Raw genomic sequence first — 18872 nt, 5'->3', positions numbered from 1 at the left:
ATGCGAAAAAAATGATATCACAGAGATGACACACCGAGAAATAATACTGATAAATAATAATTATATAAATAAAAATAGTATATTAAATAGTATATTAACGTTATATAGAATAACAAACAAGTGAGCATTTTTATATTTATCGGAAAATTGTCTGTACGTGTAAAGATCTGCGACCAAAAAGACGACTGGCGATATCGTATATCCAAAATCGCACGTCGACGTTACAGCAAAAGCGTATCGCGCTTGCATTCTCGCTCGCGGATCGATGATGCAGCACGTGCAACGGCCTTGTAATACACTGCGTTCACCTGCATACCACACGTCCCTGCTGCACCTCGGCTGCTTAGCATAATTAGTGACTGATGATTAACAGGCGTGCATCAGCACCGACTAATGGCTTAATTAATTCTCGCGCGCTAATACTGTCTCGCCGTCCGGAGATCGGCCATCTCGCAATTTCTGCTGCTCCAATTTGAAATCGTGCACTTGCCGCACTCCACGTGACTGCTATCTTCTTCGAAGATACCATTTGTCGCGCACTTTGCATAACCCTGATTCTCTGATGCAACAAAACACCAAGAAAAAACAAATAATAAACAAATTTATTAGTTTATGATTTGATATAATCATGTAAATTTGATTAATATTTTCAATAGATTTCTTGTCTTTATAGGCTCTCATGTCTTACTCAATCTTTGAGCCTTTTTACTTCTTCGCGTAACAGTTCAATAGCTTAGAATATGTTCAAGATTCAGTTTTTCTGCAATGTATCCGGAATATCGGATTACGATCAATTCTCAATACGTTCGCATTTTCATAATGACGGTCGGAGCGATGGTATATTTTGTACACGTCACACGACATGATCGGCATAGCGGCTTAATTAACATCGGCATTATTTTAATTGGCTGCGGTTGCATATCGGATATACGTATCTCAAACTATCTTTGGTGTAGCGTGCGTGCAAAAACTCACACAATCGTGCACGCCCACGCACGAGGAATATTATTGTTAGATCGGTTTAAAAAAAAAAGAGGGAGAAAACGTAAGAGGAAACACAGGGCGAGGCCGAACGTGGCCGCACGCGGCTTAACCGTCAATCAGCCCTCTCTCCCTTGCCAAATTACTGTCAAACGCAATTAGAATTGACGTGGAAGGCCGGGGCTAAATCAAAATCGCGAGGTAAACCCCCCTCGATAACGATTTCAATCCCGGAGGCTATGCTCAGTCGCAATTTTCTCCCGCCGCTAATTAATACACCTCGTATCGTACGTCAATTCGACAGTTCCACCTCCTCTCTCTCCCCCTTCTTCCGCGCTGCCCTTTGCCCTCTTCCCTTCTATCCCCGATCCGTTCTGATATACGACCATTGACGAAAAAGAGGAAGCTATATTTTTCAAAGGTATTTCGATGGCTGCGAGCGGGACGCGAATCGATATCCGCGGACATATTAACGGAGATGGACGCAAATTCATTGCGAATCGATAATTGAAAAAGAGTTGCGCAAATTAGCCGCGGCTAATTGCGTGTACGATGATGTTTTTTCCGGAGCGCGCTCGGAGTTAATTTTTACGAATTCTCAACAGGCTCGTGTAAATCCAACGTGCAAAATGTGCTCTGTTATTCTAATGTATAACGCGACTAATAATTTTAAAAAATATACTAATATTTTACAAACGAATTTATACAGATGCAAATTTGCAGCAACGGGAGCAATACTCGTTTTGCTTCCTGCGGTTCTTTTTATTTGTCCCGCTTTTCGCGAGTACTCGTCGGGGAAGAAATTGAAGTCTCGCGAAGGTAAATCTCACCGAATCCATGCCAGAATTCTTTTTTTTTCTCGCTCGCCCCCTTTTTCCTCTCTAAAGGAGACGAGGTCCTCTTTAGAGAGTAGAATGATATATATTAAAGAAATGCTTTTTGGCAATAAACAATCGGGCAACGAGGGTCGGAGGCAGTTAGGTGGGGCATTAGGGTGAATTATTCTGGCCACCCAGCGTAAAAAGACCGATGAATCACGGGAGTAACGGGGTTCTTGCTCTCCCAATGATGTTGTATCTTGTCCTATGGCCTCTTAAACTCGACCTTACGGCGGTTTCGTCCCTCATCTAAAACCTAACACGCTCGTTCCTGCCTCTCATCCTCTTGATACATAATACGATAATGTGAAATATTGTCCAACTCCATTTTTTTAGCCGACAAGTTATCTTTAGGTTTGAAACAAAATAGGAAGCCAAATTATTAAAGATTTAATCTGTCATGTTAGATTTTTCAAAGCGAAGATAAATGCGCGATGGTTTAAATGTAAAATTATTAAGCTTCATACATATATGCAATTTATGTTACTTATTTTTTTATTTAACGTAATATAATAAAGGAAAACTTTATCTTCGTTTGTAAAAATTAGGATTTCCAGGCATACTAAATGCACCATCATTCGCAACGCGACAGCTGCAAATGCTGCTGCGATCCAGCAGCCGTGCTCTCGTGCATCTACAAATACGCGCAGAATGCTCGTGTATTCGTGAGCGCTCGTGCATACACACACGCGCGCGCGCGCGCGCACGCGCGGGCACGCACACATATTGCCACCAGTACCGTATTACCCGGGGTCGGGACTTTTTCATTACGGTAAGAGCCGATTGCATTTTTTACGTTTCCCAACGACGGGGGTGTCCAATCTGGAGAATCGCGTGGAAGGAGGGCCATCTAATCACGTGTTCCTGGCAATCGTGTCCTGCGTCGATCCTCGCCACCCCTCCCGCTTCTCGAACGGCCACCCTTTCATCCCCGCGCCGGCGTGTCCTCATCCTTGGACACAATCCTCTTCTAGAGAGAACGAAGAGCCTTTTATTCAATGGCTGTAGGGGCGACTGGGACGCGGCTTCTCTATCTCTCTCATTTTCTCTCTTTCCCTCGCCTTTCTCTTTCTCTCTCCATCTTCACGTGATCTCCTCTTTTCCCTTTTTTTTCCTTCTTTTTTTTGCACCACACAGACCGCCCTTTCACTATCCGGGGACGCCTCTTCAATCGGGCTTAGCCGCCCGGCGTAATTAAGCCGCGATTGAAAATTAATCATCGGATCGATTTCGTGCGTCGGCGTCGCTTGCGACTCCTCTCCGCGGAAGGAACGATAAAAAGGAGCTTCCTCCCCCCCCTTCTCTTCCATCAGCTTCCCAGGATATCGGGACGAACGCTGGGAGCTGGATGAAGGTGAAGGTCCTTTGATCTCGCAGGGCATCTCTTCCCTCTGTCCCTGTCTCCGCGGGACGCGCAAGCTCCTTGCGCCAATTATCTCACGCTCACGAGGATCATTATTTTTGCGTTCCGTCGGCGGTGGTTTATTTCCTACCGCCTTCGTCGCGTTTTGTTTCCCCGCGTAAGAGGATTTGCGTGACGATCGTGACCCTGTCGCTCCTGCGCGAATGACAGCGAACTCGACGTGTCAGCGCCGACGTTTTTCTAATATGATCGCAAGAATTCTGCTGTATTCAATGACGAAAGAGAGAATTGCAGCTGCTCTACTTCTCGTGATTCATTTAATTGTTGAATTATCAATAATATGCAGTTTTCCCTTTTTGTTTCAATTCTTAGCACTCCTTGTAACAAAGTTGATGTGTCCGTGTTTGCCGAATACTGTATTTAGCTCCAATTTGTATCCGGTTGTAATGTCCTGACTGGAGATATTACAATCGGGAAGAGATTTTATCATCGTCCAATTATCTTCTCCGTCATCAATATAACGAGGCCACGGGCAGATTTTTCATGCCGCATCATTATCTGTTGTCGCATTACTTCGTTATTATCGATTCTCAGCGGAAGTTCAATGTACTCGCATTTACTTGTCCCACATCGTGAGTAATCGGTCGAATTCACCTATCTAGAGGAGAAAATCGAAGCGATGAGATCGGCTGACGAAGGAAAGAATTAAAGACTCGTCCTTGTGTGTCGGCAGTCTTACAGCTTCCAGTTTCGAGCCGAGCCCGGCGAAGCTCAGACAGTCGAGCGAGCCTCGGTCTCTCCTCTTCTTCCTCATCCTCGCGAAATCCCAATAATCCGCGATGAGACACAGATTGAGTCCATGGACGGTGGAAAAAAGCGCACGGAGAGGAGAAGGAGAAGGAGGAAAAGGGGGAACGGAGAGGAGACGGGATGGGAAAGCGCGGTGCCGGGAGAGGTAGAAAGAAAGCTACGCGGCGGGAGAAGAAAATTGGAATCTTTCTGGAACGGAGGATGATAAAATTGCGGATGGTCAGGTGTTACCGTAATCCGGATTGAGACGAGCTGCGGCCGAGTGGTACATGCACCTCACCGCTATATAACGATATATACGTATGTATTGTACATGTATTTACCTTGGTTTTCTCGCATTGCAGCATCTACGATCTCGTTTTGAAATGTCAATGTACTCGACTCGCTTTCAATTATAAAGAAAAGTCGTTACATTTTATCGGAAGTGTTAAACCTATTAAATTTTATGTACGTATCATTTTGAAATCTAAAACCAAGTTTATTATGTTTATCCCAGCTTTTCTGCGGGACGAATAACCGACGATTAACCGTGGCATTAAGAAGATTTGTATGAAAGGAAAGAATTACGGCGTACCAATCCGTTATCGTTATTAATTCGAGAGACTTCATTATTATACGCACCGTCGCGGGTGCGTGCAACTTTAATGGCGAACGCATCGGTAGACGCGTTGCATCGCGGCCTTTGACAAACTCCGTAGGGGAACCGATCCGTGTAGACCGATTTAAAAAACACGACCGACCGCTAACGGCCCGCGATTATTTTAATTCAGCCAGATAGGGCGAGCCCCGAGAGCGGGACTCGTAATTTGTTTCGAGATCGTATCTTCAAAGTGGCTCGTAGTCGGCATGAGGGAGGGAATATTCTCTCTTCGTTGGAAGGATGAGGAATAGAACGTCCTGGGCGTGGGTCGTCCGGGGAAGCCCGCATAGAGATCACCGGCAGAAGGACGAGGGAGGAGCCCTAGGACCGTCTCAATCTGTCCACTCCTAGTAATCACCGGCGAAACGACCCGGATTGGTAGCCATCCCCTTGTCTTCCAGGATCTACTTTGATATCCTAACTTCTCTTTTTTTTTACCCTTGCATATAGCAAGTAACAATTTTTTTCGAGATTTGAAAAATACTTAAATTAGAAGCATTTAGACGCTTGAAAACTTTTTAATGTTTCGATTTCAATAAAACTTTTTTTTAAGATTTTAATTCCCTTCAGAATTAAAAAAATTGTTTTTTTTTTTTAGATTTTAATTCTCTAGGTCAATAGATTGACAGTACTGATTAGTACAATTTGTAAAATTTAACAAATTGCACGAAAAATAAATAAATTAAACTGTGTTATTAATAATAAGTATAGTTTTATCAGCTTTAAAATAGTTATATTTCACGATTTATATATAATTAATAAAAGGCGTTGAAGCAAAACATAACTTGCAATAACTTTACCGAGTTCATGCATATATACATATACATCAATCGTATCTAACATACTCAAAAAGGCATGATATCTATAAAAACTTACTTTTTCAAAAAATAGGTACAAAAAAGGCGTCAAGTATACACCAAATATACACGCCTGTCTATCTACAAAAAATATGATATGGCACCATGTAGGAATAAATGTTTAAAAAGAAGCTGTTGTATATTTTAATCTTTGAAAAAAGCTGGTAATATTTTTAAATTTAATAAAAATTTTAAAAAATATTTAATGCAAAAAAACTTGGCGCTGCTGCCATTTTTTAAAAGGGTATGATTTTATAGATTAAAGTATACTATAACTTCTCTTTCCAAACATTTATTTCTACTTTGTCATTTTCTGACGTACGTTTCTGACGTATACAGTCAGTACACTGAGAAACCCATTTTGTTGAATCAACTAAATCTTTGGTTGGATATGAGCAAACAAATTCTTTAGTTAATATAACAAAAAATTTGGTTCACATAATGAAGACAAAAGATTTTTTTGTTATGTTAACCAAATTTTTTGTTATATTAACTAAAGAATTTGCTCATATCCAACCAAAGATTTAGTTGATGCAACAAATGGGTTTCTCAGTCACATATCATACTTTTGTAGATAGATAGGCGCGCGATATCTTACAATTAGTAACTTTTTTATGACTTTATCGAGGTTTGTTACTGCGCTACAAAGTAGTTCTTATATATCTCAAGTAATCTTGAAATTCCTGAAGAGAAATATTTATATATCTTGGTGTATTCTTATTTTTAGATACCAGTCCTACAACCTAATACGATAACATCATATCACAATCATATACGTGAACAGTTTTTCGAGGAAACTTTTTCGCGCGTTTCCTTCGCGACTGCCGCCGCAGCGAGAGGACCGGGAGGTCAGGTCCACCACGCTCGTTCCCGTATCGTATATCGTACATATCGCGCCGAAGGATCGGTGTAAGCCGGTAGCGCGGCCTGTTCCCTCTACGGCGCGCAGATACAGCGGCCCAGCCGCAGCAGCCGTAGCCACATTCGATGCGCACAATTAATATCGGGCTGTATCTCCGATCTCTCATTATTACCTGGCGTCCACCGATGCGTGTGGGTGTCAGTTATTCCCGTAGGAACCGAACGTTCCGCGCGTGTGTGCGTGCACGCGGCGGTACGGTGGTGTACGCGCGTATTGGTACCGGCTACCGTACACCACGGGACACCAGAGTCGGCCATGCATCACCCTAACGAGCCGAGCATCGCGTGCCGATCTGTATTAAGGATTTATAATCCTCCGGACGCCAGAGAGCTCCTATAATGTCCTGGCCGAGCGCGAGAGATATTTGCCTATACGCCCCGCTCGCGCGAGCGATCGCGACGGATACGAGGGAGGCAGGTCCACCGGCTACTTCTCTCCTCTCTTGGACACATGGAACAGGTGGGCACACCCACGTCGAATTTTTCCCACGTGCGCTTAGCTGGTAAATTGCACGTGATTCGGGCGTGAATCGTTGAGCAGAACAATGTTTTAAAGCCAGTAATATTGAGATATATATTTTTGAGATATCGCGCGTTGAATTATTTTAGTAATGCAAAGTTTCAAATGTTACTCCATACGGAAAAAAAGAGTTATCTCTTAATCAATTTTTCTCAAGATATTAAAAAGTTCTATTAATACCTCTCGTTACTTAATATAGCGTTATCTAATACAATCAAATACTTTCTCGTGTATTACCGGTACAAAATCTGATTTTCAAGATACCGTATCGCATATAGACCAACGTTCGAGATACGCGTTCCGATCCTCCCTTCCTTCTGCTGCCTCCGGAAAGCGTGAACGTGCGTAGCTCCCAAAGACACGAGCAGCATTCCGGGGCTAAGCACATATTAATTAGGCATCCTGGCGGCATGCCGGCAGGAAGGCATAACTCCTTTGGGGATGGTTCGAGGCCGTTGCACGACGTCGGTCGTGCCGCGGTTTCCGAGTGTCGTGTTACCGTACCCCATCCCGCGCTCCTGCCTGGCGGGCAGGGGCCGGGGCCCGGGGCTGGGGCCCTTCCTCTCGCCTCCTGTGTGCGCGTCCGTAGGACCCGCGGGTGGCCCCTAGTCCCGACCGTACGCCGTCTGGGATCTAAGGCCCAGTACGTGGGCTCTCGTCGAGGAAGAAACCGAGCACGACGCTACCGCCGCATTAATAACACTGGTAGCCACTCATATGTTAAACGTCCACCCTCTTATGCTCGCCACCGCCACCGCCGCCGTCGCACAGTGGCGGTCACACACGTAGAGAGAGAGAGAGAGAGTGAGAGAGAGAGAGGGGGGGAGGGAGGAAATGTGGATGCGACCTACCCACCGTGGCGTACAACTCGACTGCGGTTCTCGCGCTTGCGATGCAGATCAGGCGCGTTTACTCAGCGAGCTCTTCCGGTAGTTGCGTTTACGCTAACGTGAGGAAGGTCGGTCCGAGCGTAGTCACGCAATAAATCAAACGCGCGATCTAAATTTTCCGCAGTGAAATTATTTCTCTGAAGATATTTTTAGATCCTTCCACAGATCCCCTCCTTTAGAACCTTTAGGTATCGTTATACATATATCCCTGTCCTTGGAAAGCTTTTTTCGCTTGCGACATTTTATGCTTGCGATATTTAGTTAACATTTGTGACGTTTCTTTGGGCTTTAATCCATTTTTACACGATGTTTTCGTATGATTACGCTAAGTTTACGCTAAGCCTATAAACATCTCACAAATCTGCTGAAATTTTTCTGTTGCAGGTATCAGTGGCTGGAGAAAGCACATTACGTGACGCTGAGACGTGACTCGGAATCGTGAAGAATATTCTTAAATGAAAATTAGAACGAAACTACATTTATATGTTGTTAGAGATCATGAGACTTCCATGATGCTTTTACGAAGCGCATGGATAATTGTTATTATTATAGCTACGTATAAGATCGCGCGCAATTATCGTTACTCAGCATCGTCAATTATCATTATCGCATCTGTGCAGTAAGTGCAGGCATTTAAATAATTCATGCCGCTCGCTTAAAAGCATTTAAGCGCGCTGTTCTCTTTTTGGTAGATCGGTATGCATAAATAAGAGAAAGTTTCTAGAAATACGAGAATTCAAATAACTCTATGTCCTTCGTCATAAATCACATTTACGTCTCATATATAAACGCTAATTGTATAGTTCTATCAAATTTTACTAATTTGCAAATATTCTTCAACAAAATAAGATATACTTTTGTAAAATGAATGAAAAATATACTTAAGATAAGAATAAGCGATTATATAATATTTAAGTTTTAAGTTTTAAAATAATTATATAAAATATATCAGAATAATTTTAATTTTTGCGACGTTTTCTATATAATATTTTATTCCCGAAAGTACCCTTTTTTTGAAAAATTAAATTAATAGTTGTAAAAAAAATGACGAGAAATATTTGAATAATTGTTCAATTAATCGGTAGCAACGTCGAATTTATAGTCTTCCTTGAAGAAACGAGGGATGCGATACCTCACCGTCTCGGATCCTAGAACATAAATAACGGAAGAAGACGGAACCGCGGTGGGGGTCCTCACGCACCCCAGGAGGAACCCACGAAATCCAGAGTGCTCTATTGTCGATTAATTATCGTGAATGCCTCCGTGAAACTTCAACGTTCATCCCCTATCTCATTGCTGGCGATTTGTCATTGCATTTTCTCGGGGTTTATTTTTGGAATACCTGGCTTGTGGACGAAATATTTTATCCCAAAGTGCCCCATGGCGCGTAGTCCAACTTAACAAAATAAGTTTAACACCGTGTCCCAAAATTAAGAAAATAGGAAGGAAATTTTTTTTAGTTACATTGATTTTGCGTTCAAGCAATTTAAAATTACAAATTATGAATTAGGTAAGTTTTTTCATTATTGTGGAAATATCATGGTGTTTTTCCGAAAAATCGGGTCGCGTAGGTGATGGCGATATTTAAATTCGATATAGCGATAAGCAAAGGAAGGAGACCACCGCGCGGCAGAATGATATTTATCACACCCCAGTCAGATGACTTTATCATAGAGAGGAGTTTCGAGAATTGCCGGAAGTATCGTCCCAATATATCGATGCCCCCGAGACGCGTTCCCCGCTACTGAATGCGGAGCGGAAGTCGGTAAATTTATGTCTGGAATTCGTTTACATGTATATGGGTCTGGTGCGGCCGCCTGCAGTGGCAGGTAAGGCAGAGAGAAAGACGGAAGAATGGAGAAAAGAGAAAGAGAAGGGAACGCGCGCGGTGTGCAAGGCGAAGCTATCTCGCGATGATATGAAACGATTTTCCTCGCAGTCGAGAAGGTGCGGTGTTATCAGAAATTGAATATGCCATGAGGAAGAGGGCATAAACATATAGAATCGTATAAAATAATTTAATACCCTTCGCGCCATTCTGCGCTGTTGCGCTATTGAAAAACAGCGCGTTGCGAATAATTGTGTCATAAAATTTGGTTTAATTATTACATCGGTTAAATATATTCGGATTAAATATATCATATATACATTGTTATCGATGGAATTATGCGCACTATTGCGAACAATAATTCTCAAGATTCATTGCCATATTTAATAAAATAAATATTAATACCCAATCTAAATCAGCTATATCGGATGGCAAGTATTTTGCAAGCACGTTGCAGTATCAAAGGCTCTTTCTGTGACTCCCAGCATTCATGATAGTCGCCTAATCGCTCAATTGACACCGGACGTCGATAAGAATCTTCCTAGACCGCGAAGATAGCAAGCAAGCAAGCAAGCAAGTCTCCGACGTCCAGCGTCATTATGGTTCATCAAGGATTCGCGTTCAGCCTCGCCGCGAGGATCGCATTCCCCGCTATCATCGTTCACGCCGATTGATTCGACTTTCCAGCCGCTTTCGAGTCTCGGAATGCGGCGACCACCCCTATGTCGTGGATCGTCGTTCCGCGCGTTAACGCCGTGTAATGCCTCGCGCTTTGATTAAACGACGGAGACCGATAGGAAAACAACGTTCCTATTAACACCGAGTCGTTCATTAACGTTTACGTCCTTGCGCGTGTAAGCGTATCCCGTGAAACGAGCGGAACAGCGCGGCGGCATGACCCAGCATACGCGCGGAGCCTATCGGCGGAGGTGGCGATAATTGCTTAATTGACGGCGGTCGCCGATAAGCATCGCCGCGTGGCTGCGAGAGATGGTAAGTGTAATATCTTCGTGAATCTCTCGCGCCTAGCGGTATGCTGGTATCTCCCCGAGAGATGGCCGCGGAGAGAGGTGGAAAAGGCGAGAGAAGGAGAGAGAGCGAGAGGACAGCACGGTACCAGAGGTGGGCTACGATGTAAAAAGCGTGTGATGGAAGGAGAGAGAGAGAGAGAGAGAGATCGACGGAGATAGAGAAGGAGAGTAGGATCCCGGCGTATCGATGGCCCCGAAGAGACGAGGTGTGTACGTGGTGTCGGCTGACGTGTCTTTTCTCCTGGCGAACAAGGCCTCGTTGTAGAAAGGTGTCGGGGCAGTGAGCAAAGAGCTTCGAGATCCGCTCTCTCTCTCTCTCTCTCTCCCCCGTCCCGTCCGGGGTCCTCCTTCTCCTCCGCCATCGCCTCTTCCTCCTCCTCCTCCTCCTCCTCCACCTCCTCCACCACCACCACCACCACCCCGACGTTCCTCATCCGTCTTTGTCTACCTCTCGCGCGTTGGCGCGAGGAGATATTAGAGATGCGAGATAGCTTTATTAAAGGTGAGAAGAGATGCCAGCGCGGGAGACACCACCGAGTCGGTCGCTTTGATCACACGAATTATCGTGACTCCTCGGACGCGACCCGCTCGTCTCTATATCCCCCCTTTCTTTCTTTCTCTCTTCCTTCCTCGTCCCCGGGCTCGCTTTCGAGAGTTCGTATGACATCCTCTCGTGAGCGATCGGCACGAGAAAAGTACGTGCCATCGGAGCGAGCGACTCACTTTGTGTTGGATTGCGCCTATACAAATCTCGACGTTATATATCGTTAGGGTTATAATTCTGGAGTGGGCGATTAAAAAGCACTTAAGTTCAGAAACGTTTAATTACATTAATACGTCCCTTTCCCAGTCACTGGAATTAAATTTTAGTCATCGAATCGGAATAATATGACAAATGTGTGTTCAAAGAAGCGGTTGAACAGGTTGATTGAAGAAAAACAAAGTAAATTATGATGTAGAGACTATAAGAAAATAAATAACTCTTTCATACACATACTGCTTGCAGCACTCTTGGAAGCACATAATCCTATTCTAATTTTATTGACGTATCTGACAGTCCAAACGTACTCCGGGGGACCTCTGGAAACGATCACTCGTAATGGCGATGACGTGCGTACAATACGTTCGTAGACATAAATACCACAATCCGATCTTCGGACACGCCTCCGATTAAATTAGAAACGCTCCGCGTGGCAAAAAACGATTTAAGGTGTTTAGACGGTCCGATGGACGTCGGTTGAGAACATCGCCGGCCGAAATAAGAAATCAGAAGAAAATCTTATATCCTTGTAACGCGTGCATCGCACGAGCTAAGGGGATACAAAGGGAAGTAGATTTATAGACTGGGAACACGTACGTAAGATTACAGGTATAACTTTATTCCAAGTCCAAGGACCTTTCGGGATGTCTTCAAATAGTACAAGTAAATATGCGAAATGTGTGTGAAAAAAGCGAGGTAAAATTGAAAGTTGGAAACCGAAATGGCTAATCGAGCGCAATCAAAGCCGGGAGAGCAGGACTTCTTCTTTCGCCCGTAACTGTATCGATCTTCTGCGGCCTCGAAACGCGAGGTCCTCGCGAGAATTCCGAGAAGCTGCGTCCGATGCGTCCGGTTCGCCTCGGAGATGACGTCCGAGATATTGAGTCCTTAGGAGGCTCGCCTCCTCTCGATCACGTTGTCTCACTCACGTCCACCTTCTCCGGATCTCCGTCTCGCTCGCGTACATCCGCGGCCCCCGTCCGATCCTTTTCTTCGTCTTCTTCGGGCCGGCGGCGCGGCGATGCCGATCGTTTCGTGGCTCGAATCGTGCCGCCTTGCCTCTCGCGAGATCTGACAGCCGGCACGTCATTACATGATGACTCGGCAATCGTACAACACCCGGGGAGAACGGAAGGGCGGCGACGGGGGATGATCTCGTGGACGGGGGAGAGAGGAAGGAGAGAAAAATGTAGAAGTGGATATATACCTAACCACACTTGGACGCAGGATTCCGCAATATTTGTCCACCGTAGCAGCTCGAAGAGACGCTGCCGTCAGCTGGTTTCTGGCTGCGCAAGTGAATTTCGATAAACGAGATTCGACTAGCCCGTAGAAGTTAAAAGATTTGAGCGGTGACGAGCTGAAAAATTTTGAAGATGTAATTCAAAACATCAAAATTACAGAAAATGATTTTTAAAAGAGAGAAAGATTAAAAGTGAAACAATAAGTAATCGAAATTACTATTTGTTGAAAAATTATTTTCATGTTAATTTTCCCGTTATTTCTCAAAATCTTAGAAAACGGTATTTGTATTATAACGCAGATGAGGGACTTGATGTATCCCAGGCCGTGCGATAAAATCAAAATGGGTCTGATAGTCTGATCGCGCCATCACGACTGTTAAGAAACCAGCAATTTCTGAATTAGAACCAGTCACGGAATGCAGGTATAGTTACAGTTGCGGGTCTCGGCCTACGTTAGGTACGTATAGTCGCCGCTAATAAACGTCCAGATAGCATTTCACAACGTAATCTGTCGTGCTACGTGGCTGAACGTAAGGAATCATTATTTAATCCACTCTGAATAGGCTTCAAGAAAACGAGAATCCTACATTAGGGGCGTTTTCACTCTCACGGGATATATTTATTGAAATAATTGTGTTTGTTCTCGAGATAGTCGAACCGTCTACGCAGGATACTGTATTTTGTTATATCGTCGAGTCATCGGCTACCTGGCACGAACTTTGCGAGTAATGATCGCGAGGCGCGAAGTCCGGCGACTAGGCCAATCAAAACGTTTTATTAAACGAGCTACTTAATTGGAAAGAAGAAAAGCGAAAGAAGTACTCGGCGCCGAGCTGACTTTTAATCCGACTCAAGCGCGCGAATTTCATACTTGTAAAATATATTAATTTTAAATCCATATTTTCTAGTAGATTAGAAATCAATCTCTTTTTTCTCATCTTCAATATTTGTATTATTTTGATATCTAAATCGCGAGTTGAATATTTTTAATATTGACATGAAACGAAGGATTCAGTTTTATTATCCACTTATTTACCTACATTATTTAAAATTGTATTTTCACAAACTTTAATTTGCGATATTTATCATGCTTGTTTTGTAGTATTTATTAATCCGACTTTGATACTTGCTTGAGATACGCGTATTTATCTCAAAATAGTGATATTGATAATGATAAGGAGAGCTCCTTTCGGAGATCATCTTAATTTATGCGTCTCGAGCAATCTGCTCCTCCTTCCGCATTAGCGGCCGTCCATCATTGGATTTTCCTGGCGCTGCGTTTTTATTAGAAAAGTAATCGGGAGTTACTCGCAGAAGTAAATCGATGTTCGAAGTTTGTCCTCCTCCTTTCTCGAGGACAGAGGCGCCAGGAGGTCCCGCCGGCGTGCAAGTTCGCCAACGATAACGAAAAGCGCTGAGACCCGTTAATCGGAGAAATTTGCTAAAAATAAAGAGCGCGCGGCGTCGCGCAACTTTCGAGATAAGACGCGCGTTTCCGTAAATTAATCACCGGCCCGACGTACGCTTTGGCGGACATTAATCGCTGTCTCCCCCTCTTCCCTGTCCTCTTGATGGTACCTCTTTTCATAATTCTCTCTTCTAGCGTGCTGGTCCTCTGCGCGCGTCGCACTTATAATTAACGATTTAAGATGCCGCGAATAAAGCGGCAGTGAATAAAGTGTCCGGATGAATCCATCAAAGTCAACGATTCGATAAAACGAGCGGAATCGCGCGGGAACGCAAATTAGGTACAATTGCGTGTCGCAAAACGGCAACGAGAGAGAAGCGTAAGCATTCTTCACGTGCGAGCCAATCGCTCGAAAATCCCTTCGGGATTCAATTATGAAGAATTCAATTGAGAGAAAAAAAAGAACATATATGTATATCAAAGAGACGTAAAAGAAACAAAATGGTGATAGAATCGGGACTTTCAAAGTGAGAGAGGAAGAGATACAGGTAAAAGAAGAGAGAGATAAAAAATACAGGAATGAAAAATAAAGAAAAAAAGAGAGAAAGAGGGGGGGAGAGAGAGAGAGAGAGAGAGAGAGAGAGAGAGAGAGAGAGAGAAGGAGAGAAGAGAATGGACCAAAAGTTGCTCCGAGAACGCGAGTGCGAAACTGCAAGGAAGATATGGAAGAGGAGGACGAAGAGGGAAGAGGAGAAGGGAGCACATCTACATCTCGGAGGTTCGTATTTTCCCTTTTTCCGCGAGGGCTACTAATTAATTACTGTGATTAATCAGAAAAGTTCGTAATTAGAAAGTTTCTTCGCGAAATTAAAATGGCGGGGAGTGACGGAGTGAGTGGCCTCGTCTAGAACCCTCCTCCGGGCCCCAACATCAGCGGCACAGCATCCGCCGCTTATGTATATAAGCTCACCCCCCCCTCCTTCCTGAGTCTTTTTCCGCCCCCGAGGGTGGTTACGCGGCAAGACCGACATCGACTCCAACGAGAGTTCCCGATAAACTCATTAATTAAGGTGGATCGCCTCGCAAGAAGGAAGAGGGCTGAATGTGGAGCATGGCGCGTTGGGAGTACTCGCAAATGGCATTCTCGATTTGCTCTCGGCATTTAGCTGTTCCGCATTTCTTTCTCTTCGACGATACGAGGAACGACCCGCTCGAGACGAGAGACTTCAATTGATGCGATTGATGGCGATTGGCAACTAATTTATTTATCACAGCAGTCGTTGACACTGTAATAACTTGTAAAATCAACTGTAACTAACGAGATAAAAACTGACTGATGTAAAGTAATATACAGTATAAATTACTTTAATAAAGTAATAAATACGAAAGTGCTTGCTATGTATAAAACAATTAGGAAAAGTCAAAGAGCCAAATACGAGCAAATAAAGGGTGTTAAAGTTAAAATAGCTATAATTTTTTATTGTCCTAGAGTAGACAATTAAAATAAATTAAAGTATTTTTCAAATTTGCTTTTCTTTCCATCATGTTATAAAATAATAATAACAACAGGAAATAACGTTAATTCTTAAGTAATAAAATACATTTTCGGTCTGCAACATGCGTATAACCGAAATGCATATTGCGATCGGTGAGAGAACGATTAACGAATGTCGCAGCGCACGAGAATAAAAAGTAGAATTACATGCAGTGTACATCATGCACCGCACAATACGCGTACTCGCAGTATAATAATAAGACTTTCTCGCCCCGTATCTCATTAAAGATTCGGCGGTTTGCATTTGCCGGACACGCGCATCGATGGAGGCGACCGTTCGCTCTTTATTCGCCTATTTGTTTACTTATGTGTGAAAGGATGGTTAAACAGAAACGTTCGGTTCGCGCGACACGCGAGCATCTCCAACTCCGGTCATTGCTTTCGCGCCACCGGAGAAAAAAATTCGGCGGTTAGATGGTCACGCGATTTACAGCCCGTGGCTATCCAATTGGAATTGTTTAGGGAATCGCGGGTTTCATTTGGAATTTCAAAGCTGCGGCGGCCACCAGCTCGCCGAGTCTGGCAACTGACTTCAAAACAAAATCTGTACTCGTATGTTGAAGGTGGCTCGTCCGCGGTGTTCGTCATGCCAGCATCCGGCAGAATGAATCGATCGATGAAACACGAAAGATAAAGAACGAAAGCGTCTGAACGAAAAAGCTGAAAAATTTCAAGGAATTAAGTTTGAAATTTATTTCTTCCATGCGATGAAACTCGTAGCGTTCTAATGAGAATAACTACTTAGGCAAACTTGGTGCAAGTTAATATAAAAACGTGGAAACAAATGCCTGAGAGAGATATGATAAAAGCCCGAGCAATTATCGTATTAAAGCGCCAACATCTTTGCTGTAATTATTTTTACGAATTAATCCGTAATTCAACAGACGGAAGAGAGGAAATGCAAATTCAGCTTGTCAGCGAGCAACAGGCCAGTTGGCTACCTCCGATAGCTGCTATCGTTTCGACCAGTCAGGTCCACTTTCTCTTCTCCCTCTTTCCTCCCGAGTCCTTACTCCGGGATTTTCATGACGCATTGTACGCGTGCGCTAAATAACGATGATTATTGATGCGCTAATAGCGACTGCTTAAATATTAGACAATAAATAGAAACATACGATAATTTTATAATTGCTGATTTATAAAGTTGGACGTTTAACTCTTCGGTATTTATTTTTAATTTTATGTTTTATATCAAGCTATGTAGGTCATCATGCTTTGAAAATGTTAATATTTCTTCAAAAAAAAATTTTGGAGAAATTTGAATTACATATTGATGTCACAAAAATTGTTCATATCATATATATTTTCTCATTTTTGCATTATTTCTTTTTTTATGTCATTAAATTGTATTAATTACGCGTGATGTTTCTCTCTCTCTCTCTCTCTCTCTCTCTTTCTTTCTCTCTCTCTCTCTCTCTCTCTCTCTCTCTCTATCTCTCTCTTCCTTTCATAAAAAAATAAAAATATGTATTTGGAAATATTTATTCTTGCAGACTCTTCCATTGTTAGTCGAGCGTATGAAATCGATCTCTCCATTAGCTCCTTCGCCCGATGGAGAAAACAATTGGCACGGCTCCTACCGCAAGGATCATTTTTTAACTTGATCTCTGCGGCAAAGGGGCGGCAATGAAATCACGTCGCACCCTAAAGGGGCACGGTACTACGGGGGTCGTCTCTCTATCCACCCTTCGCCGACACCACCCTTCTGACCGCAGATTGAAATTCTTAAGCTCCTCGGCGGTCGAATCGAGGGTCGGGTCGAGAGATCGCCGAATCGAAATTTCGTTATCACACTGGCGAGACTATTTATCATTTTATAATTCCCGAATATTGCGATTCGTCCTTTCTTGTAAATTCCATTTCAATTCCTTCGTTTAAAAAAAAAAGAATTAAATGTTGATCCACAAATAATCATTATTGAAGGAGTTTTAATAATAAATTTAAAAACTAAGAATACTGTGTACACGGAGTTCTAAAAATCTTACATCAATGTACACGCCAACGCGCCAACACACACAATCCGATTCATAATGCCGACACGTAGCAGAAAACATTTCTTTGGATTCGAGTAGCTGATTCACGCAAAATATATGGTCACGTAGCGCAACGAGAAGAGCAGACTCTGAGGGAGAGAAAGAGATGCAACATGCAACTCGGAGGTCGATGCGGTGGACAACCTACGCGCAATATATGTATGTACGAAGTATACGTGGCCGCTCTCCTTTCCTTCCTTCCGCCTTCTTTCTCGTCGCTGGGCCATTGTTACTTTTATTCGCGGTATACTGTCGCACGAATGATTTGCGAAGCCGGTGGCGCGTTTTAATTTTGGGATATTGGTAGCGTTAAGCCCGTGAGGACGGATGGTATTTTTTTGTCGTTGTGCGGCTCATGTACAGGGTGTGCAAAATACTCTCTTACTTCTCTCTTCCCAATCTTTAATGTTAATTCCCCGGTGATAGCGTAATAATATTAAACAACAAATTATCGCATGTTATCATCGTTATGCCATGCTACTTTAAATTATCTGTGCAATACATGTAGACGTCAAATGTGAACAAGTCAAGAAAATATTCTTTTTCCATTTTAAGTTAGTATAGAAGAGATAATTATATTCTACATATTTTTTATTCTTTTTTTTACTTTCTCCAATCATTGTCATCGTTCGTAAGTTTTTTATATCATCGTAAGCCGACAAAAATATCAGACACCCTGTGCACAGATTACAGTGGATCGCAGTTCGCGAACATATCTACCCTTCGTGCGATGAGATTTCATTCGGGGCTCGGGCCGAGATCTTTTAATTTGAAGCCAAATTCCTCTCGAGGATGAAACGCGGGGAGCCACCGAAGTGGTCGTATTGCAAGGAGGGTGGCACGTTTGGTGGTTGTTTGCTACCCTCCAACGCCAGCATCACCAGTACTCACTACCTCCCCCTCCCTACCCTGTCCTTATACCCGTCTTCTCCCGTCGTCGGATTCTAAAACACCCCCCTGTTCCGGGCAGCTTTCTCCGCCCATGCAGCTGCTTTCGATCTGGTCCACTTCAGATGTGACCTCGGGGCGAAATCGAAATTATGCTAGGTCTAACGGCGGTCAACTTGTGGGAATAATATTAACGCGAAATAAGTCGGCTCGATCGAAGCTTCCGTGGCTTTGCCGTCACGATGCGCACTTTATTCGGCGGCTC

At 43.5% G+C, this 18872-nt stretch overlaps 1 protein-coding gene across 4 annotated transcripts in view; it reads left to right on the top strand.

The window, feature by feature from the left end:
- Soxn (SRY-box transcription factor soxNeuro) overlaps positions 1-8831 on the top strand; it is a 280985-nt gene extending 272154 nt beyond the window's left edge. Inside the window, exon 5 of one of the 4 annotated variants that reach the window (XR_011732852.1) lies at positions 8245-8831. Coding sequence is in view for 1 of the 4 variants with exons in the window: in XM_071783124.1 (XP_071639225.1) it covers positions 8245-8302 (58 nt within the window). In the remaining 3 variants the exon portion in view is untranslated. The remainder of the gene's footprint in view (positions 1-8244) is intronic. The other 3 variants (XR_011732851.1, XR_011732846.1, XM_071783124.1) reach the window with 3 other exon arrangements.
- Positions 8832-18872: the final 10041 nt, after the last annotated feature.

Source organism: Temnothorax longispinosus, chromosome 7, assembly GCF_030848805.1.
Source record: "Temnothorax longispinosus isolate EJ_2023e chromosome 7, Tlon_JGU_v1, whole genome shotgun sequence".
NCBI classification, from domain to species: Eukaryota; Metazoa; Arthropoda; class Insecta; order Hymenoptera; family Formicidae; genus Temnothorax; species Temnothorax longispinosus.
Note: the sequence above shows the minus strand (reverse complement) of the source record. Positions and strands in the feature narration are given on the sequence as shown.